We start from the raw sequence: 24,508 nt of genomic DNA, 5'->3' as shown, positions 1-24,508 counted from the left end.
CACCTGATCTACACATCCCCTACCCACTCTGAAACCTCCTTGCTCATCCGCAATCCTACATTCTGTCTTACCTCTAATTCTTTCAATTATAACCCTACCATACACTTTTCCTGGTATACTCAGTAAGCTTATTCCTCTATAATTTTTACAGTCTCTTTTGTCCCCTTTCCCTTTATATAAAGGAACTATACATGCTCTCTGCCAATCCCTAGGTACCTTCCCCTCTTTCATACATTTATTAAACAAAAGTACCAACCACTCCAACACAATATCCCCCCCTGCTTTTAACATTTCTGTCATGATCCCATCAGTTCCAGCTGCTTTACCCCCTTTCATTTTACGTAATGCCTCACGTACCTCCCCCACACTTACATTCTGCTCTTCTTCACTCCTAAAAGATGGTATACCTCCCTGACCAGTGCATGAAATTACTGCCTCTGTGGACCCCCGGTTAACGATATTTTTTCACTCCAGAAGTATGTTCAGGTGCCAGTACTGACCGAATTTGTTCCCATAAGAAATATTGTGAAGTAGATTAGTCCATTTCAGACCCCCAAACATACACGTACAAACGCACTTACATAAATACACTTACATAATTGGTCACATTTGGAGGTAATCGTTATGCGGGGGTCCACTGTATGTATATATCGCTGTTACTACTGTTATTATTTGATACATATTTATCTTCTTTATTACTTCATATATACATATACAGTACAGTGGAACCTCTACTTGCGAGTGTGTCCACGTGCGAGTTTTTCTAAATACGAGCAGTCGATGGGTCAATTTTTTGCTTCCATAAGCGAGCAAACCTCAAGGCAGGTTCCTTGACACTGGTGAGGGACTCTTGCTCTTGATTTTGGGAATTGTATCTCATTTGCTTGTTGGACTATCTTATTGAAACTTGGGCAATGTATGGTAGAAAGATGCTTCTTAACGTACACCAAAAATGAAAGAAATCTAAGCATAAATAATTGAGTTCACTTCTCAGCAATTAGCCACCCCTTAGTGGTAATTTTGAATGGTTTTTATGGTTGTATTCTCATTTTTTTGGTCTCATTTGATAGAATGGAAGATATATTACAGAAATAGATATAATTTTGATTGCTATGTCATATTAGATGAGCTGTGATAGATAAATAAGCCATATAGATGATATTAGCAAAATTATTCAAGAAGTATTTTGTCCGGTCTCCAGACAAACTCTCGACCACCACCGACACCGCACATACCACTACATGAATGACATATTTTATTCATTTTAGAGTATATATCAGGTTTCTATGTTATTTATATTGTTTATTATGTCATATTAGATGAAGTGAGATAGATAAATAAGCCGTAGAGTTGATATTAGCGAAATTATTGAAGTACAGAATTCCACCGGAATGGATTAATTGCATTTCAATTAATTTAAGTGAGGAAAATTGACTCTGCAAACGAGCAAATCCAGTTGCGAACAAGGTCTTGGAACGGATTAAACTCGCAAGTAGAGGTTCCACTGTAATTAATTTTACATGTAAGATTTCAGGTATGTCTTGCTACCTCTACTTACACTTAGGTCACACTACACATGCATGTACAAGCATGCATGTCCACACCCCTCTGGATTTTCTTCTATTTTCTTGCTAGTTCATTTCCTCTTATCTCCATGGGGATGTGGAATAGAATTCTTCCTCCAAAAGTCATGCATGTCGTAAGAGGCAACTAAAATGCCGGGTATGAGGGGCTAGTAACCCCTTCTCCTGTATACATTACTAATTTTAAAAAGAGAAACTTTTGTTTTTCTTTTTGGGTCACCCTGCCTTGGTGGGATATGGCCAATTTGTTGAAAAAAAAGTAATTAATTTTTATCTTACTGTTATCTTGTAATTCCTACACATCAGGTATATACTGTGCAGAAAGTTTTTTTTTTTGTGCAAAATTATAATTATCAATGCATGTAAGTAATTTAACACCATAAAGTATACAGATTAAAAATTACTCTGTTAAAACAAATTTCATTGCTTCCATACCACTTCTATCTAAGCTTAACATACTAAGGTTTTCCATTTCACTGGTATCTAAGCTTTACATGTTAAGGTTTTCCATTTCACTGTTATCTAAGCTTAACATGTTAAGGTGTTCTGTTTCACTAAGCTTAACATGTTAAGGTGCTAAGGGGTTCCATTTCACTGCTATCATATACTAATTAAAGTGTTTTGTGCAAGCATTATCTCACAAAATTTGTTTTTACTTAATTTCCTCCTGCCCCCTCAACACATTTTTCATGGATTATGGAAAAGAAGGGAGTGTGTGATTTGCAGGGCACTGAAACCAAAACGTTATTTATTTAGCACTCTGTACAATAAAGACCTACACAATCAAAGAAATACAACCACTTAAAACACAGTAAAGCTAAACTCATTCACTGAATAAAATGCAGTAAGTAAACCCTAGATTTAGCATGCCTTGATTTAAAGAACTATGGAAATATGGGACTAAATCCACTGGATTACTGGATTCAGAAACAACAAAATCTGCTGGTTACAGAAATGCCTTTTGTTGCTATCATGTCAAAACAACCTCATCTCTATTCACCACAATCACCATTACTGGTCACCAGCCCCTTTATTAAGTCCATTAAATCAAGGGTTTACCTTACTGCAAATATAGAAATAAAACAAATTACAAAAAAGTCATCAATGTTAACTATTCCTATGGAAGGAGGGAAGCCAAACTTGATGACTTTTTCCTAGAAAGTCACCAAGGTAAGAGTAGTCACATAGCATACTTGACAGCAGCATTTTTTTTTTTTTTTATCACACTGGCCGATTCCCACCAAGGCAGGGTGGCCCAAAAAAGAAAAACTTTCACCATCATTCACTCCATCACTGTCTTGCCAGAAGGGTGCTTTACACTACAGTTTTTAAACTGCAACATTAACACCCGTCCTTCAGAGTGCAGGCACTGTACTTCCCATCTCCAGGACTCAAGTCCGTCTAACCGGTTTCCCTGAACCCCTTCATAAATGTTACTTTGCTCACACTCCAACAGCACGTCAAGTATTAAAAACCATTTGTCTCCATTCACTCCTATCAAACACACAGCATTTACCTCCATTTATCCGGGACTCTGATATGCTCTGTGCAGGGGCGGATCTACTATGAAACTAATGAAGGTTAAGCTTGAGGGCCCCTAATCCCAGAGGGGCCCCAGAAGCCACTTTAGGCCACATTGCTTAAAAATTTTGAGTCTACTGTATGAGAAGTTTTTTTTAAAATAATAATATAGTGTAATTCAGTACCAAATAATAGTTAAAATAAAAATTAAAAGGTTATTAAAATATCATATAGGCTAGCCACTGCTGGTTGCAAAGGGACCCCTCAAAACAGTTCAAGCTTTGGTGCCCCAAAAATGTAGGTCCACCACTGGCTTCGGGTATGAACATTCCAACTCCTCAATAGTTTTGCAATGTTTACAATATACAATCTCATCCACTGTAATTCATCTTATTTATATTTTAATCTCTTCTTAGCTGTAGCTATGTATAATGTAATCTTTCCCGATCACACACTTTTTAACACATTGGCTCTCTCCCACCAGGTTAGGGTTACCCTAAAAAAAAAAAAAAAAAAAAAAAAAAAACACGTTCAGCAATTCCTTCAATAGCTGTTCTGCCAGAAACGCACCGCCTTTGCAGTCTAAATGACTCTCTATACTGCAACATCCCCACTCTCAGAATGCAAGCACTATACTTCCTACTTGCAGGATTCAAGCTCAACTAATTTGTTTTCTTGAGTACTCTTCATAAAAGTTACTTTTCTCATACTCCAACAACACATCAAATGCTGGAAAGCACTTGTCCCCACTCTCTCAAATCTAACAATCTCACAAACACCTGCTGGAACCTCCAACAACACTTATATAATGCAAACCCTTTATATTTAAAAGGAAATTGCAGTATAGTATTTCCAATATTTGGAAATACTGTACTATGCTTCCTTTGAATTAAAATTCAAAGGTTAAAGTTTTCTAACTTAATTATACAACTGACCCAATGGATTTTGTTCCATATTTCCAAATTTCATTAAATCAAGGTACAGGTCCGCCATCACAAATCCGGCATCACTGGGGCCTGTAGCGTGCCGGATTACAGAGTGGTTAGATTAGAATACATTTAATAAAGTTAACCAATTTGACTTACACAAGAAAGTTCATTGAATATCGGCAAAAAACAAACATTTCCACTACTCTGAGCTCAATTTCAAAGTACTTTTCAACGTGAAACCAATCAAAATCATATCTATTTCTGTAATATATCTTCCATTCTATCAAACGAGACCAAAAAAACGAGAATACACCCATAAATACCATACGAAAATATACCGCTAATGGGCGGCTAATAGCCGAGAAGTGAACTCCATTATTTATCATCTGATTTTTTTTCGTTTTTGGTGTACGTTAAGAAGCATCTTTCCATCATACACTGCCCAAGTTTCAATAAGATAGCCCAACAAATAACTGACAAAAAATATTTACCAAAAATCATATATTGCAAGCCCAAGCCAAGTACTAGAAATAAGCCACTGTCTGACTTTTTTGGGTCATCCTATGTTCTCTACACATATGTTGCTATGATAATCTATGTAGAGAAAATAGCTCTTTTGTTTCAGTTTTATGGTGCATTACGAGTGTATATCACAGTTAGCCCTATGCTACGCACTGTTTTCTCTAATATAAGCTCCAAGACAAGAGATAGGAGGATGGTACTTGTATCCAATATCCTCTTCATACCTCCATTGAACTGCTCGGTATTATGCCAAATATTTTTCATTCTGGGGTATTTAACATATTTTTGTGTTATTTATATTGTTTAATATGTCATATTAGATCAATTGTGATAGGCAAATAAGCCTTAGTGTTGATATTAGCATAATAATAAAGCATATTCCCCAGCATCACAAGGCTGAGCTCATGGCAACTGACAGTGGCTTCAAAGCCACCTTATCTTTAATGGACAATGTACTGTGTAGGTGCTTTACACAACGAGAAGCATTTCTTTTATTCGTTGCAACCATGGCTAGGGCTAAAAGTAAGCAGGTTATAACAATAAATGGAGAAAAAGAAATTGGAATCACTTATGTAGCAAGTAGTACCACCAAACAGTACCAGTAGGTTGGTGTGGTGACCCTGCAAATTTGAAATTATGCTAGCTGAAATTTGTGCCAAATAACTGATGGAACCAGATTTGTGATGGTGGATCTGTGCAGTATTTAGTTACAGTAGAGCATGGTTTCTGTAGTAACCTGAAATCAACACTGTCCATAAATCATAAACTATCTCAGAAAACATTAATTAAAAAAACTGTTAGCAGTACTGTACTGGTTAGGAGTGTATGCATAACACTTGATAATTAGCATATGGCAAGTTCTGTATTATAAACTGAAGTTTAACATTATACAAATAGTGCATTGCATCTTGCATACTGACGAATATATTTAATAAAATGCCTGCGCTGACTTAAGTCTTATCTGAAACCCTAAGTGTAATATGGGCCTTGTGTAAATACAGTGGACCCTCGACTAACGCTATTAATCCGTTCCTGAGAGCTCATCGTTAGTCAAAATAATTGTTAGTCAAGTTAATTTTCCCCATAAGAAATAATGGAAATCAAATTAATCCGTGCAAGACACCCAAAAGTATTGAAAAAAAAAAATTTTAACACATGAAATATTAATTTTAATACACACAAACTGAAGAAGACATGCACAGTTACATGACACTTACCTTTATTGAAGATCTGGAGATGATTGATGGGATGGGAAGAGGGGAGTGTGTTGATGGTCTTAGTGTTTAGAAGGGGAATCCCCTTCCAATAGGACTTGAGGTGGCAAGTCCTTTTTCGGGGTTACTTCCCTTCTTTTAATGCCACTAGGACCAGCTTGAGAGTCACTGGACCTCTGTCGCACAACATATCTGCCCATAGAGGCCAGTACCTCTCGTTCCTTTATGACATTCCTAACGTGTTTCACAACATTGTCAGTGTCACCATTAAACACTTGTTCAGGTTTCAGTCCTTCACTGTCTATGTACTCCTTGAATTCCTGCACATATTTTTCAGCTGCTTTTTGGTCCAAACTGGCAGCCTCACCATGCCTTATCACACTATGTATGCCACTACGATTCTTAAATCTCTCAAACCAACCTTTGCTGGCCTTAAATTCACTCACATCACCACTAGTTGCTGGCATTTTTCTAATTAAATCGTCATGCAACTTCCTAGCCTTTTCACATATGATCGCTTGAGAGATGCTATCTCCTGCTATCTGTTTTTCGTTTATCCATACCAATAACAGTCTCTCAACATCTTCTATCACTTGCGATCTCAGTTTCGAAAACATAGTTGCACCTTTGGCAAGAACAGCTTCCTTGATTGCCGTTTTCTTGGCCACAATAGTAGCGATGGTTGATTGGGGTTTTGTGTACAGCCTGGCCAGCTCGGAGACATGCACTCCACTTTCATACTTAGCAATGATCTCTTTCTTCATATCCATAGTAATTCTCACCCTTTTTGCTGTAGGGTTGGCACTAGAAGCTTTCTTGGGGCCCATGGTGACTTATTTTGCAGGTGCAATCACTAAAAAGGCTGTGATAATATGAAATGTTCCGATTGTATGCTTGGAAGCGACTGCGGTGGCTGGCTGGCTTGTAAACACTGGCCAGAAGTGGACGCGTCTCAGACGGAAGGAATAGTGTTGGTCGAGTTTTTTAGCGCTAATCGAGGCAAAATTTTTGCGATAAAATGTATCGCTAGTCAGATTTATCGTTAATCGATGCCATCGCTGGTCGAGGGTCCACTGTATTACTAATTTATGTATATACATGTACTAGTTTGATTCCACTGCCCCACACCTATGGCTATACATATTTATAAATAAATTTAAATTATATGCAGTATATATATGGTAATGCCCAAAGACAATTCCATTAGCAAGCAAATTATAATAAAGTGCATTTTAGTTCTAATATGCACCACAAATATTACTTGTCGTCCTTTTAAAGAGACCTGCCGCCTACTTCTCAGGGTTGAGTCCACCTGTTACAGAAGTAAATATTTTTGAGAGATTTTCTATATCTAGAAAACATGATAAATAAAACATGTATAGCTTTTAATGAGAAACAAGCTACAATACATTAATTAAAAGGGTTATGACTAAGAAAATAAAAGTTTAGTGGTTACACCAACTGGTTTATACTATACTTGCTAACATATACTTTACACAGAGTTTTCCAAAAATGTAACAGGTATCTTTTTTTAATAGTAAAGTTAAAAAGTTCAAGATTTTCTACAAGACGAAATTTTACAAGGACAACAAAGTATAAAAGTACACGGGGCAAAGTGACTTGTACCACTTGAAAGTGGTATGTATATATGTATGTACAGGAAGGACCCATTTACACAGCAGGTTAGGTTCTGGGATACTGCTGCAGAGTGAAATATAGTCTTTTTTTCACTTTCAAATGCATATAAAAGCCTGATATCATGTTTACACTATCATATATTAAGTGAGCAATAGAGCTAGGCCTAAAAAATGCATATACAGTACACACTTACTTACTTACCTTAAAATATTTTCGTCCTAAGGTTATAGTGAGCAGTGAATATATTTATTTTAGGAAGTCTGAATAAGTGAAGAATGGGTAAAACTGAAAACCTCTGCATTAGTGAAATACTGTAAAGTGGAGGGCCTTCTGTATTTAGTGTGTGTATGTATGAGTGCAGATATGCGCTCACACACACACATACAGTATGGATTGTGTAGATTGCTATTATATTTTGAAGAAATGGTTAAAATATTTTTATTCTAACTGCCATTATGAAGAAATGAAAAATTAGAATCATCATCAAGCATATTATTGCAATATGAGAATAACAAAGATACCTCAACTAGAACCTAACATAAAGGAAAATTATGAGGTACATTCCAAAATGAAGTAACATAAGCACCTGCCATCATATAAAACAATACTCAAGGCAAAGAACATTAAAGACAGTGATTTTTTCTTTAAATCTGGTTTACCAATATTTGTCATTCCTTTGAACACACTTTCAAAATACGAATTGAATGACAACAAAATCCCTGTTAATTTATATATAAAAAAGTCGGCCTTTAGCCAAACAGGAGTTCATCAGTGCCTCAGTCATTACAGTCAGCACCTCAGTCACTACAACCAGTAAGTCAGTCACTACAGCTAGCATAGTCACTAGTCAGTACCAGTCACTACGATCAGCACCTCAGTCACTAGACAGTACAACAATCACTGTCAAATCCAGCATCTATGATATATACAACATTGCAGAGGAATCATCCAGCTGACTTCCAATAGAAGACTGACATCATCCTTATTTCTGCACATCACATTCATCTTCATTATCATCATCTTCATTAATGTATGTGTAAAACTTAACTAAATGGAATTTAGTTATACTGTACTTACCATTTCTGAATTCAAGGGATCTCTAAGTACTGCACTTAGCCCCTGCATATTTGGAGATGCATATCACTATTATTCATTGAGATTTTATTTTACAGGGTGATTTTTCAAGTATGTTAGCCCTGTGCTAGACCATAATTTTTACAGAGGTGGACCGGTAAGCCAGTGGAAGGCCTCGGTCAGATGACCAAAAGCTCCAACGGAGGGTCATCATATGACTAAGACCCGCGTCAGGAAACAAACCTGACAACCCTTACCTAACCTAACCTGTGCTAGACAAGGGTCAAGTGTAAGACTCATTAAGCTTGATTAAACAATAATAAATACAATAAGTTCTGCCCCTGTAATACTATCTTTATAAAAATATTAGATCCTGTGGCTCAGTTGGTGGTATACTCAGCTCATACACTGAGTGTCAGGGGTTTGATTCCTGGTATGGGTGGAAATGTTGGGCATGTTTCCTCACATTTGTTACCCCTGTTTACCTAGCAGTAAGTTGGTACCTGGGTGTTAGCCGAATGGTGTGGGTCGCATCCAGGGATGGGGAGGGTAATATACCTTAGATGGGCTGGGCAGTGAAATGAGCTGAGGTAAGATAACAGCTCTTAGACTGTGAAATTTATTTATGTAAAAAAAAAAAAAAAAAAAAAAAAGGTATATTTACTATCATGCTCTCATCTGTAACTGTATCCATAAAGAAAATCAAAAGAGATAACACAAGAACAAAAATGTCATTCATTGATAAAATACAAGCAGAAGATTGACATGAAAAAAAATAGTACTGAGTAACCATTGTTAAGTAAAAATAAATTTAGGTGAAAAATAATCATCAATGGGCATCAATCAAAATGACACTTCGTATACAGTATCAAAATATCAAGCAAAAAAAATGTGAAAACTGAAGAAATCTCTTTCTTATTTGTCAAGTCACAAAAAAAAAAAAAGCTAAAAAATACAACAAATTATTTCAAATGCACTTCACTAAAAATTATATACTGTACTTCACCTCATTTCCCGGCAGTTGCTGTTAACCAAATTTAATATGTAAAATCAGTTTTTATTGTAATGCGCAGAATATTACACATACTGTATCCCAAAAATACCCTTGGCCTCTTGTCCACACAAATGCAGCCTTTCAGCACTACAAGTCTTGTCTGCTACTCACTGACTAGTGTGTAATCTTCTCACCTACCTCACAATCAATGTCAGGTTATCACTACTGGTAAGACTGAATTCCTACTACAAAAAAACCCTGATTTTGTCAAACATACTCGACCTGGCAGCAACAAGTACTACAGATTTATCATTTCCTTTATGCAACGAGTACTTGCATGAAAAGCAGGGAGCAATGGAAGTATTGTAATTACTGCAGCAAGAAAATTCCCTTTTCTCCATTAAAGGTTAGTACAGCCTCTCCTCACTTAATGATGGAGTTCCGTTCCTAAGACCATGTCGTTAAATGAATTCGTCGCAAAGTGAGGCACATACTATAATGGTAGTGGGTTTGTGTCAACCATCTTTGATATTGTTTTAATGTCACCTTTGTACCATTTATAACATTTCTGGTATATATTTAAATGTTTATATAGCAGTGTACTGTATATTGAAATAAATATAATAGAGGAAATCAGCTCTAATATACATTATTTAGATACAAATACTGGTCAGAGAGCCTATTGTAAGTCCAAGGCGTCGGTAAACGAGTATGTCGCTAAGTGAGGAAAGGCTGTATTCTATGCTTGTGGGGTCCAATGACCCCAGAGAACCATCCCAACAGTACATAACACAAGTGAAACTAGAGGCAGTTGGAATTTACAAGGCCCACCTTCTGCTGATATTTAAAAAAAAGTCAAGTTCTGTTTTCAAAATATTAGAATAAGCCATCAGAGAAAAAACATATGATGAGCAAAAACTTGCTAGCTAATGAACAGTTTGGTTTTTGACCATCAAATTGATGTACTGTATATTAAATTTATTAAGCTATTAATATAAAGGAATTATTTAAAAAATGGAGTGCCAGAAGCACTCACAGTATTTAGATTACTCAAGAGTTTATAAGGAAAATTTAAACAGTAATAAAAGGAAAATCACTATTAGGTATCAAAAACAAGGTGCCACTGGCTACATTACTACAACCAACTAAGATGTTAAGAACCACCACAACCTGAGTGGTCAAAGGGAAGGCTATGGCACATAACCATAGTTTCCTATACTGTACCAATATGGCATTTTAATTTCCCAGGAGGTTTCAGCATTTTGTTTTTAACAAGTTGGCGGTCTCCCACCGAGGCAGGGTGACCCAAAAAGAAAGAAAATCCCCAAAAAGAAAATACTTTCATCATCATTCAACACTTTCACCTCACTCACACATAATCACTGTTTTTGCAGAGGTGCTCAGAACACAACAGTTTAGAAGCATATACGTATAAAGAGACACAACATATCCCTCCAAACTCCTAATATCACGAAACCCCTCCTTTAGAGTGCAGGCATTGTACTTCCCATTTCCAGGACTCAAGTCCGGCTATATAAAAATAACTGGTTTCCCCGAATCCCTTCACTAAATATTACCCTGCTCACACTCCAACAGATCGTCAGGTCCCAAATACCATTCGTCTCCATTCACTCCAGTTGAACACGCTCATGCACGCCTGCTGGAAGTCCAAGCCTCTCGCCCACAAAACCTCCCTTACCCCTTCCTTCCAACCTTTTCGAGGATGACCCCTACCCCTTCCTTCCAACCTTTTCAAGGATGACCCCTACCCCGCCTTCCTTCCCCTACAGATTTAAATGCTCTCCATGTCATTCTACTTTGATCCATTCTCTCTAAATGACCAAACCACCTCAACAACCCCTCTTCAGCCCTCTGACTAATACTTTTATTAACTCCACGCCTTTTCCTAATTTCCACACTCTGAATTTTCTGCATAATATTTACACCACGCATTGTCCTTAGACAGGACATCTCCACTGCCTCCAACTGCCTCCTCACTGCTGCATTCACAACCCAAGCTTCACATCCATATAAGAGTGTTGGTACTACTATACTTTCATACATTCCCTTCTTTGCCTCCATAGATAACATTTTTTGTCTCCACATATACCTCAACGCACCACTCACCTTTTTTCCCTCATCAATTCTATGATTAACCTCATGCTTCATAAATCCATCCGCCGACATGTCAACTCCCAAGTATCTGAAAGCATTCACTTCTTCCATACTCCTCCTCCCCAATTTGATATCCAATTTTTCTTTATCTAAATCATTTGATACCCTCATCACCTTACTCTTTTCTATGTTCACTTTCAACTTTCTACCTTTACACACACTCCCAAACTCATCCACTAACCTTTGCAATTTTTCTTTAGAATCTCCCATAAGCACAGTATCATCAGTAAAAAGGAATTGTGTCAATTCCCATTTTGTATTTGATTCCCCATAATTTAATCCCACCCCTCTCCCGAACACCCTAGCATTTACTTCTTTTACAACCCTATCTATAAACATATTAAACAACCATGGTGACATTACACATCCCTGTCTAAGACCTACTTTTACTGGGAAGTAGTCTCCCTCTCTTCTACACACCCTAACCTGAGCCTCACTATCCTCATAAAAACTCTTTACAGCATTTAGTAACTTACCACTTATTCCATATACTTGCAACATCTGCCACATTGCTCCCCTATCCACTCTATCATATTTTTTTTTTTTTTTCCCAACAAGTTGGCCGTCTCCCACCGAGGCAGGGTGACCCAAAAAAGAAAGAATATCCCCAAAAAGAAAATGCTTTCATCATCATTCAACACTTTCACCACACTCACACATAATCACTGTTTTTGCAGAGGTGCTCAGAATACAACAGTTTAGAAGCATATACGTATAAAGATACACAACATATCCCTCCAAACTGCCAATATCCCAAACCCCTCCTTTAAAGTGCAGGCATTGTACTTCCCATTTCCAGGACTCAAGTCCGACTATATGAAAATAACCGGTTTCCCTGAATCCCTTCACTAAATATTACCCTGCTCACACTCCAACAGATCGTCAGGTCCCAAGTACCATTCGTCTCCATTCACTCCTTTCTAACACGCTCACGCACGCTTGCTGGAAGTCCAAGCCCCTTGCCCACAAAACCTCCTTTACCCCCTCTCTCCAACCCTTTCGAGGACGACCCCTACCTCGCCTTCCTGTCCCTATAGATTTATATGCTTTCCATGTCATTCTACTTTGATCCATTCTCTCTAAATGACCAAACCACCTCAACAACCCCTCTTCTGCCCTTTGACTAATACTTTTATTAACTCCACACCTTCTCCTAATTTCCACACTCTGAATTTTCTGCATAATATTTGCACCACACATTGCCCTTAAACAGGACATCTCCACTGCCTCCAACCGTCTCCTCGCTGCTGCATTTACCACCCAAGCTTCACACCCATATAAGAGTGTTGGTACTACTATACTTTCATACATTCCCTTCTTTGCCTCCATAGATAACGTTTTTTGACTCCACATATACCTCAATGCGCCACTCACCTTTTTTCCCTCATCAATTCTATGATTAACCTCATCCTTCATAAATCCATCCGCCGACACGTCAACTCCCAAGTGTCTGAAAACATTTACTTCTTCCATACTCCTCCTCCCCAATTTGATATCCAATTTTTCTTTATCTAAATCATTTGATACCCTCATCACCTTACTCTTTTCTATGTTCACTTTCAACTTTCTACCTTTACACACATTCCCAAACTCATCCACTAACCTTTGCAATTTTTCTTTAGAATCTCCCATAAGCACAGTATCATCAGCAAAAAGTAACTGTGTTAATTCCCAATTTGAATTTAATTCCCCATAATTTAATCCCACCCCTCTCCCAAACACCCTAGCATTTACTTCTTTTACAACCCCATCTATAAATATATTAAACAACCATGGTGACATTACACATCCCTGTCTAAGACCTACTTTTACTGGGAAGTAGTCTCCCTCTCTTCTACACACCCTAACCTGAGCCTCACTATCCTCATAAAAACTCTTTACAGCATTTAGTAACTTACCACCTATTCCATATACTTGCAACATCTGCCACATTGCTCCCCTATCCACTCTATCATATGCCTTTTCTAAATCCATAAATGCAATAAAAACTTCCCTACCTTTATCTAAATACTGTTCACATATATGCTTCAATGTAAACACTTGATCTACACATCCCCTACCCACTCTGAAACCTCCTTGCTCATCCACAATCCTACATTCTGTCTTACCTCTAATTCTTTCAATTATAACCCTACCATACACTTTTCCTGGTATACTCAATAAACTTATTCCTCTATAATTTTTACAATCTCTTTTGTCCCCTTTCCCTTTATATAAAGGGACTATACATGTTCTCTGCCAATCCCTAGGTACCTTCCCCTCCTTCATACATTTATTAAGCAAAAGTACCAACCACTCCAACACTATATCCCCCCCTGCTTTTAACATTTCTGTCATGATCCCATCAGTTCCAGCTGCTTTACCCCCTTTCATTCTACGTAATGCCTCACGTACGTCCCCCACACTTACATTCTGCTCTTCTTCACTCCTAAAAGATGGTATACCTCCCTGACCAGTGCACGAAATTACCACCTCCCTTTCTTCCTCAACATTTAAGTTCCTCAAAATATTCTCGCCATCTACCTAATACCTCCCTCTCCCCATCTACTAACTCCCCTACTCTATTTTTAACTGACAAATCCATACTTTCCCTAGGCTTTCTTAACTTGTTTAACTCACTCCAAATTTTTTTCTTATTTTCATTAAAATTTCTTGACAGTGCCTCTCCCACTCTATCATCTGCTCTCCTTTTGCACTCTCTCACCACTCTCTTCACCTTTCTTTTACTCTCCATATACTCTGCTTTTCTTATAACACTTCTGCTTTGTAAAAACCTCTCATAAGCTAACTTTTTCTCTTTTATCACACCCTTTACTTCATCATTCCACCAATCACTCCTCTTTCCACCTGCCCCCACCCTCCTATAACCACAAACTTCTGCCCCACATTCTAATACTGCATTTTTAAAACTATTCCAACCCTCTTCAACCCCCCCACTACTCATCTTTGCACTAGCCCACCTTTCTGCCAACAGTCGCTTATATCTCCCCCGAACTTCCTCCTCCCTTAGTTTATACACTTTCACCTCCCTCTTACTTGTTGTTGCCACTTTCCTCTTTTCCCATCTACCTCTTACTCTAACTGTAGCTACAACTAAATAATGATCCGATATATCAGTTGCCCCTCTATAAACATGTATATCCTGGAGCCTACCCATCAACCTTTCATCCACCAATACATAATCTAACAAACTACTTTCATTACGTGCTACATCATACCTTGTATATTTATTTATCCTCTTTTTCATAAAATATGTATTACTTATTACCAAATCTCTTTCTACACATAGCTCAATTAAAGGCTCCCCATTTACATTTACCCGTCACCCCAAATTTACCTACTACTCCCTCCATAACATTTTTACCCACTTTAGCATTGAAATCCCCAACCACCATTACTCTCACACTTGATTCAAAACTCCCCATGCATTCACTCAACATTTCCCAAAATCTCTCTCTCTCCTCTACACTTCTTTCTTCTCCATATGCCTTTTCTAAATCCATAAATGCAATAAGAACTTCCCTACCTTTATCTAAATACTGTTCACATATATGCTTCAATGTAAACACTTGATCTGCACATCCCCTACCCACTCTGAAACCTCCTTGCTCATCCGCAATCCTACATTCTGTCTTAACTCTAATTCTTGCAATTATAACCCTACTGTGCCCTTTTCCTGGTATACTCAGTAAACTTATTCCTCTATAATTTTTACAATCTCTTTTGTCCCCCTCCCTTTTATATAAAGGGACTATACATGCTCTCCGCCAATCCCTAGGTACCTTCCCCTCTTTCATACATTTATTAAACAAAAATACCAACCACTCCAACACTATATTCCCCCCTGCTTTTAGCATTTCTGTCATGATCCTGTCAGTTCCAGCTGCTTTACCCCCTTTCATTCTACATAATGCCTCACACACCTCCCCCACACTCACATCCTGTTCTTCTTCACTCCTAAAAGATGGTATACCTCCCTGACCAGTGCATGAAATTACCGCTTCCCTTTCTTCGTCGACATTTAAAAGTTCCTCAAAATATTCTCGCAATCTACCCAAAACCTTCATCTCCCCATCTACTAACTCCCCTACTCTGTTTTTAACTGACAAATCCATTTGTTCTCTAGGCTTTCTGAATTTGTTTAACTCACTCCAAAATTTTTTCTTATTTTCATTAAAATTTCTTGACAGTGCCTCTCCCACTCTATCATCTGCTCTCCTTTTGCACTCTCTCACCACTCTCTCTACCTTTCTTTTACTCTCCATATACTCTACTCTTCTTATAACACTTCTGCTTTGTAAAAACCTCTCATAAGCTAACTTTTTCTCTTTTATCAAACCCTTTACTTCATCAATCCACCAATCACTCTTCTTTCCTCCTGCACCCACCCTCCTATAACCACAAACTTCTGCCCCACATTCTAATACTGCATTTTTAAAACTGTTCCAACCCTCTTCCCCACTACTCATACTTGCGCCAGCCCACCTTTCTGCCAATAGTTGCTTATATCTCACCCAAACTTCCTCCTCCCTTAGTTTATACACTTTTACCTCCCTCTTGCTTGTTGCCATTTTCCTCTTTTCCCATCTACCTCTTACTTTAACTGTAGCTACAACTAAATAATGATCTTAATGGTCTTAGCCACGAAGCTAGGTGTCGAGCTGTAGCTAAATAATTAAGATATGCCTCAAAATCCTAATCCTATTAATCTCTCTTATAACCTAACTTGTAATTTAGTACACGTGACTAAAAGTTCACTTACGTTTCCATTCCTCTTTGCTAATCCAACACTATTTTCCAATATAAGACTGTCTATGGCAGCAAACCTCTCCTCTGCATCTAAATTACCAAGTGCTTAATTAAAACTGTAATCTCACTTACCTACTGAAACTCTAGGGGTCATACAGTTCTTAATAGTACATTATCCTATCAAGCAAAAATACTGCTACTATTATTCTCCACAAAGCCACAAAAAAATACTATTACATCTACATATAAATTTGCTAATTTCAGCTTTTTTTTTTTTTTTTTATCTTTGAGAGTACATACATGTAAATGAAGCTAAAAGTTAAAGGTATGAAGTAAACTCATATATGAAGCAAAAAAAAAAAAAATATATATATATCCTAATGAGTGATTAAAAGATAACACACGTAACAAAAATAATGTAACGAACAAAGTCAAATAACTTTGATAACGTTTCACGGATGCTGATGAACACATCCTAAAATCTACTCAGCATTTGGGTTACATGACTGTCAGCTGTAATACAAGTATCAATGACAGCAAGGTTGTCAAACTAACTGTTCCATGCTATCAATATCAATGTCAGATTATAAATATTTTAAGAAAATATTTAATTAAAGATGTTTTACAAGTTTGTGACAAAAATTTGTATATGGTATAATGAATTTATAAATTTATTCTTGTAATAATTTCAATTATTCCATATTAATATGTTCAACTACCAGGAAGCCCCAAATGTGGTGTGTGGATCATGTACTCAACTGTAAATACTGACAGCCTACCATGATATTAAATTGTTCTTACAATAAAACTGATATAGCAATAAATTAATGGAATTTATTAGATTCTTACAACTGTACTACACAGCTTCACCATCTTGTATCTTAATGTTAAATACAAGTATTGATCTATCTTACCTGATTCTCTTTTTCAGCATCTCCATTATCTAACTGCTTTCTCATGTTATTCCCTGTATATGCAACACACTTGAGCTGCCACTCTCCTATGTCTTCATTCCAGTGAACATAACGCTCTATCATTTCCTGTTAAATTATACAAGAAAGATAAATGCAATATATTTTAAACACAAGAATATAATCATATATAATTACCACAGATTTACACATTTAATTGCCTAGCATTTGCAATTGTAAGAGCAAGAGCTCTAGCACTTGGTCCCATCTTATAGCTCAAAGCCTGATGTGAAATGGATTATCATATTTACACTGGAACCTCTGTATGGCATCTAATTCTATGTTATCAGTGTCTTGTTCATTCCACTTCTATACAGGAGGGCCCCGCTTATACAGCAGGTACAGTTTTGGGCTACTGCTGTAAAGTGAAACATAACCTTTTTTTTTTTTTTCACTTTCAAATGCATATAAAAGCCTAATAACATGTTTACACTATATAGACTACTTGTGGAGGCAGGTATTCAAACAGGAGGAGGCTAAAATTAATCCTTGAGCATACATCTGCTACGAGTGTCCTCACAACACGAAACGAGCCTAGTTCGCTAGGCTCGTGTTGTTTGTAGGATCAATGACTCAGATGTTAAGGTGACATATACGTTGTGTGACCTCTTGGGGCAGGACAACAAGTTGTGGTGTCAAATCCTGGCCTGCTGCAGTTTGGTAAATGACACTATCATATTAAGTGAGCAATAGAGCTAACCCTAAAAAATGCATATACAGTGGACCCCCGCATAACGATCACCTCCCAATGCGACCAATTATGTAAGTGTATTTATGTAAGTGCGTTTGTATGTGTATGTTTGGGGGTCTGAAATGGACTAATCTACTTCACAATATTCCTTATGGGAACAAATTCGGTCAGTACTGGCACCTGAACATACTTCTGGAATGAAAAAATATCGTTAACTGGGGGTCCACTGTATAGTACACACATTAATTACTTTAAAATATATTTGTCCTTAGCTTATAATGAGTGATGAATATATTTATTGTAGGAAGTCTGGATAAATGAAGAATTGGTATAGGTGAAAACCAATGAATTAGTGAAATGCTGTAAAACAAAGCGCTGTAAATCAGGACCTTAGACTATCCTTACGTTGCAGTAGTGTTTCTTGATGTGTCTGTGTGGCTCGGTTTGGTAGGCAATTTCCATTTTTATCCCACTGTTCTAGATACTCCCATGATAAAGAGCCTTTTTTATCTTCTATGGCCATTCCCCAGAATATATTGCATATTGTGATGATATTCCCTCTTCTACATTACTCCAGGGAAGGAAATATATTCCCCTAGCCAGTCTAACAGAGAATGATACTCTAAAAAGGGTCAAAATCATTTAGACTATGTTTATTGTAAGAGACGTGAATGCTAGGGTCTTGGGAAGAGGTGTTAGATGAAATGATACTCTTTGCTGATGACAGTTCTTTTGGGACAGTCTAAAGATAGGTTGCAAGATTGGTGGACAAATTTGGGAGGGGATATAAATGAAGGAAATTTAAAGTTAACATAGAAAAAGAGCAAGGTGATGAGGGTAACAAAAAAGCCTAGGCAATGATAGATTGAATATCAGGTTAGACAAAGGGACTATAGAGGATTTGTATCCATGTAGATGTTTTGAAGTGAACATGTCAGCAGATGGATCTATGAAAAACAATGTAAACCATAGAATAGGTGATAGGGGAAAAAGATGGGTGGAGTGTTGAGGCATCTGTAGAAAGAGAGGGTTATCTATGAAGGTAAACAAGATAATTACAAGAGTAAAGTTGTACCAACACTTTTTATATGGGTTTTGTACACTTCAGTGAGAAGAAAACTACAAGCAATGGAGATGTCATGCTCAAGAGCAATGTGTGAATACCATGCAGAGAATTGAGGGTGTATTAACTTAAACGCAATGTAGGGGTCACCAAGAGTATAATTCAGAGGGTTGAGGAAGGGCTATTGATTTGGGCATATAGAGAGGATGGCAATGATAAAACTAGAAAAAGAAGTGATGAATTTTTGAAGAAAAGCATTATTGGCTAAAGAAATATAATATTTTGAGGTGCTATCAACTGGCTATAGCTATTTCTGTGAGCTGAAGGAAAGTCAAAACAGATTCCTACCTGATATTCAAGAGGAATAAAAGAATCAATTATCAACTGGTGTAACTTGTGTTCACGAGAGAGGTGCCGCACGGACTCAAGAAGTGCTTCCATTTCTCTCTGATGCTCTGCTTGCATATCTCCAAGCTCAGACTTAGCAGCCATTAGGAGAGTCCAAACCTTCTTCAATTTACGCGTCTTGCCAGCAGCTTCTTCCTGAAGACTAGTGTATCGCTCCTCCAAGTCAATTCTTTCAGCCTGATGTGAAATGCAAAATAAAGTTATTTCATACACCTAGGAGAGACTGGTTTGGCAATAGAGTTGTAGATGGGTGGAACAAACTACCAAACAGCATCACTGATGCTAATACCTTGTATAGTTTCAATTAAAAATAGATTAAAAATATATGATTGGGAACAGGTGTGAGTAGGACCTGCTTTGCATGGGTCTGTAGGTCTTACTACAGTGCTCCATTCTTATTTTTATGCTCTTATTCAGCTGTAGCTAATGCCCTAATTTACACATTCCCTAAGATGACTAATATAAAATAACAACCATGGCCACAGTAATTACAATTTCTAATAAATTTGCCTGTAAATTTATTAGAAACTATCACTCACATTCTTGCTTTCTTTACATACATACATACTTTTTTTTTTTACACGTCAGTCGTCTCCCACCTAGGCAGGGTGGCCCAAAAAAGAAAGAAAATCCCCAAAAAGAAAATACTTTCATCATTATTCAACACTTTCCCCTCACTCATACATAATCACTGTCTTTGCAGAGGCACTCAGATACGACAGTTCAGAAGTCCCTCCAAACTGCCAACATCCCAAACCCCTCCCATGGAATGGGTGGGGTTTGAACCCATGGTGAGTGAATTGTAAAACTCCAAACCAGTGTGTAAGCCACTCAGCCAGCTGGCTTACACACAGGCCTGGAGTTTTACGACTTACTCACCACAGGTTCAAACCCCACCTGTTCCATGGTTTGTTTAATCGTGTTATGATTTCGTGAGTCATGTATTCACTAAGCTTTTTGTCTGTCTCAGACCTCCCTCTCTCACATCCAATCTAATCAACAATATTGGGCTTATCATATTCTGTCATCCTACCACCTCTTCCTTACTTCCATTTGCAGCTGTAATGGCTTGACAGAGTTACTGCAGAGCAAAAAGTTGCCACAATAAAATGTCACATTAGTTGCATGTGTCCATTTGCTTAACATTTTGTGGGTGATTCTACCATTATTACATTATGAAATAAGCAGATCAACAAACAGAGAGAACCAATTAAATGCACTCACCTCATTCTGCCTAACACAGAACTATTGCACAAAGTTTAGTCATGCTCACCCACCTCTTTCTGTGTAATAGCATGACGCAGTTGTTCTTCGTGTCTCCGTCTTTCCTCCAGTTCTTTGGCAGATTCTTCTAGAAGCCGTTCTTGCTCCTCAGCTTTCTCCAATAAATTTTCTCCTCCTACTAAAATCTTTCGTTCTAAGCCTTGTAACCTCTGTTTCAAAGCTTCTTGTTCTTTTCTGAATATGATGAAAATATTTATACATTGTATAAAACTGTCATCAGTTAATTTGAAAAAAAATTGTAAAGTGCTTAAAGTTAATATAGGGTTGCTTCATTGTGACTAAAATAGTTTTCGTTATGAGCATGCAAATAATAATATTCGTGAAAAGCACTGATTTTCACAGGAACATTCAGCACTGCCTTTAACAGAACACATGTCAGAAGAAGAGAGTAGCAAATATAAGAGCCCAAGGTCAAGAAAGAATTAAAAAATTTTTTTTTTACATCAGCAAACTCATAAAGGGCAGCCCCAAGGGTGACCCTTATAGTGTGTCTGCAGTCATATGATTCGATCAGCTCTGTCCACATGCTGCCAGTTAAACATGCCATTTTCATTCACTAGCCATCATTTACAATAAACCTACGAAGCAAGGGACAAACACAAAGTCGCATTTTGGTTACTGATCTCACAAGGTATCTGACAGAACAAGAATTTGTGAAATATAGTACACAGAAGATGCAGTTTAAGATCCATATACAGTGCCTCGTGTTTTGTTCACACCACTAAAACTGGTGGAGAAGCTTCTATGTCTAGAGTTTGGTGGCACATGTCTTCTGGTTGGAAAACCTTTCACCAAATCACAGAGAACTTTAAATATTTCTGCACTAGCCGGATAAATGATGCCATAGTTTGGCAAGTGAAGCAAGATAAAATGTAGTAATCTGTACCTAAGAAAATATTTAAAAAGAAAAATTGGAAAATCTGGAGGTCCCTAGAACATAACTATTTATTCTATATGTTCTTTATTTCACATAGAACTAATTTCCAAAAGGTGATAATTTTCAGAAACATAGCCCCTGTGTTATATTAGGATTAACTGTATTACTAAAAAGGGCTGTAAGAATTGAGATGTACATAAATAAGACTAAAAATGGAAGTAAGGCAGGGAAAACAAGGGGACTGTGTACACACATACTGGAACATAGTGCATGTCATCATACAGTACACAATACACTACGATACAGACAGTATACAGAGAATAAATTAAAAATATTTCTCAAGTGACTCAACTGCCATACTAGGCCATAACTTTTATAATAATAATGCAGTTTATGCTACAGATTTAATTTAAAGAATAGACAAGTAGCAGTATACTAACTGACTGCCACTAGCAGAGATCAAGTATAATAAAAGTATAATACAAGTAGCAGCATACTAAGTGACTGCCACTAGCAGAGATCAAGTATAATAAAAGTATAATACAAGTAGCAGCATACTAAGTGACTGCCACTAGCAGAGATCAAGTATAATAAAAGTATAATACAAGTAGCAGCATACTAAGTGACTGCCACTAGCAGAGATCGAGTATAATAAAAGGGTAGAACAGTATTATATAAACATGTTGATGATGATTCATTACTTGAGAGTTAAATTGATGAGCTTATGGTAACTATCCAAATTGTTCCCCGAGTAAAACACAACGAAACCTGCCATGAGACTGTAAAAAAGTTAAAAAAAAATACATATTACAATACATCAAACTAATGGTTTAAAGCACTGTTAGCCACGAGACAAGAGAACTAATTATATTCAAAATATTTTACTGCCATAACATGATAAATACTCACAGTGCCTTCTTAACTTCTTTCTCGTGTCTATCTAAATCATTCTTGACTTTATTCCGTTCTTCTTCTTCAAGATCTTTTCGTTCAGCAAGCATCTTGCGTTCCTCTTCGATTTTCTTTCGGATGGCTGCAACCTTCAAAAGAAGAACAGTACATGATATATTACAAAAACTATTGAATACAATGACTTTTTCTTACATCTGCCATTCTCAGTAAAAGAAAGGCATTTCTATACGAATATTTCAAACATGGATTAATTTGTAAGCTGCCGAAACTGCTTTAAATAAAGTCAGATGATTTAAAATCACAGACAACCTGCTAAAACTTATTCCCCCTTACATCTCCTGAGACATCCACTGCACCACAATCCATCCACTCTAGATTAATACATATGCTTTGTCGATCTCTCTTGCTCTATACTAAATAGACAAATGAATTATACCTTTCATACCACCACACTGTCTTCTAATTACTATATATGTCTTACAGCTTTATAACAGATTTCTTAAACCTCACAACCTGGCAAAGTTAAGTGAGAACTGACTATATACCAATTTAAAAAAAAAAAATCTTAAAAAACCCTTAACTTTACTGACTGGACAACCTTCCTAATCAAGAAGCTGGAAAGACCTATCATCAACACCAATATTGGTACTCATTATATGTTGACACTAGCAGGTATACTGGTAAAATATGTAACAGTAGCTCAGGTGTCATCTTGGAGAGTTTTATTACTTTAATACCACCAGACCTAAGGAAAGGCCTTGGAGAGTTTTATTACTTTAATACCACCAGACCTAAGGAAAGGCCTTGGAGAGTTTTATTACTTTAATACCACCAGACCTAAGGAAAGGCCCTGGAGAGTTTTATTACTTTAATACCACCAGACCTAAGGAAAGGCCCTGGAGAGTTTTATTACTTTAATACCACCAGACCTAAGGAAAGGCCTTGGAGAGTTTTATTACTTTAATCCCACCAGACCTAAGGAAAGGCATTGGAGAGTTTTGCTGCTCTAATCTTATCAGAGCTGAGGTGCTTTGCAGAGACTCAACAGTTTTATTAATTACTGTAAAATACTAACATTCACCAACTGTTTTCATAAATAAAATCTTAGCAAGAATATTTCAAGTAACTGTTAAACTGATGACATCACTGCATTTGTATGCTACATAAGTTACCTCTTCCTCTTTCAGCTTCTTCTTCTTCTTTTTTGGTTTCTCGTCCCCTTCAATTTCTTCTTCTTCAGAGTCATCAGTTTCTTCTTCATCTGAAAAATGCCATTCAATTTAATTCCAAGCTTTGAAATTGTTTCAAAATTAATAATTCTTTAAATTAGAAGCAAGCGTGCATGAGCATGTTAGATAGGAGTGAGTGGAGATGAATGGTATTTGGGACCTGACAAGCTGTTGGAGCGTGAGCAGGGCAATACTGAGTGAAGAGATTCAGGGAAACCGGTTAATTTTATATAGCCGGACTCGAGTCCTGGAAATGGGAAGTACAATGCCTGTGCTTTAAAGGAGGGGTTTGGGATATTGGCAGTTTGGAGGGATATGTTGTGTATCTTTATATGTATATGCTTCTAAACTGTTGTATTCTGAGCACCTCTGCAAAAACAGTGATTATGTGTGAGTGTGGTGAAAGTGTTGAATGATGATGAAAGTATTTTCTTTTCAGGGATTTTCTTTCTTATTTGGGTCACCCTGCCTAGGTGGGAGACGACCGACTTATCGGAACTGAACTCACAAAAAAAGGAAAGTATATAATTTATGTTTGAGATATCAATCGGTTGCATTAACCCTTTCAGGGTCGAGAGGCCCTCTCCTAAACTTGTTCTCAGGGTCGAAAATTTTTCGGAAAAAACAAAAATGATTTTTTCTTATGAAAAGATACAGAATCTTCTCCCAATCAT

At 37.1% G+C, this 24,508-nt stretch overlaps 1 protein-coding gene across 3 annotated transcripts in view; it reads right to left on the bottom strand.

The window, feature by feature from the left end:
- Positions 1–24,508, bottom strand: part of Klp64D (kinesin-like protein 64D) — a 73,115-nt gene that overhangs the window by 26,025 nt on the left and 22,582 nt on the right. For 2 of the 3 annotated variants that reach the window (XR_008409425.2, XM_053799308.2), the window contains exons 8-12: positions 23,778–23,866; positions 22,603–22,733; positions 20,810–20,990; positions 19,473–19,709; positions 17,314–17,439 (exon numbers count right to left, since the gene is read on the bottom strand). Coding sequence is in view for 2 of the 3 variants with exons in the window: in XM_053799308.2 (XP_053655283.1) it covers positions 17,314–17,439; positions 19,473–19,709; positions 20,810–20,990; positions 22,603–22,733; positions 23,778–23,866 (764 nt within the window). In the remaining variant the exon portion in view is untranslated. Of the gene's footprint in view, positions 1–6,567; positions 7,082–17,313; positions 17,440–19,472; positions 19,710–20,809; positions 20,991–22,602; positions 22,734–23,777; positions 23,867–24,508 lie in introns of those variants that run through there. The other variant, XM_053799307.2, reaches the window with a different exon arrangement.

This window comes from Cherax quadricarinatus, chromosome 84, assembly GCF_038502225.1.
Source record: "Cherax quadricarinatus isolate ZL_2023a chromosome 84, ASM3850222v1, whole genome shotgun sequence".
Classification (NCBI taxonomy): domain Eukaryota; kingdom Metazoa; phylum Arthropoda; class Malacostraca; order Decapoda; family Parastacidae; genus Cherax; species Cherax quadricarinatus.
The sequence above is the reverse complement of the archived record's forward strand: the minus strand, read 5'-3'. Positions and strand labels throughout refer to the sequence as shown.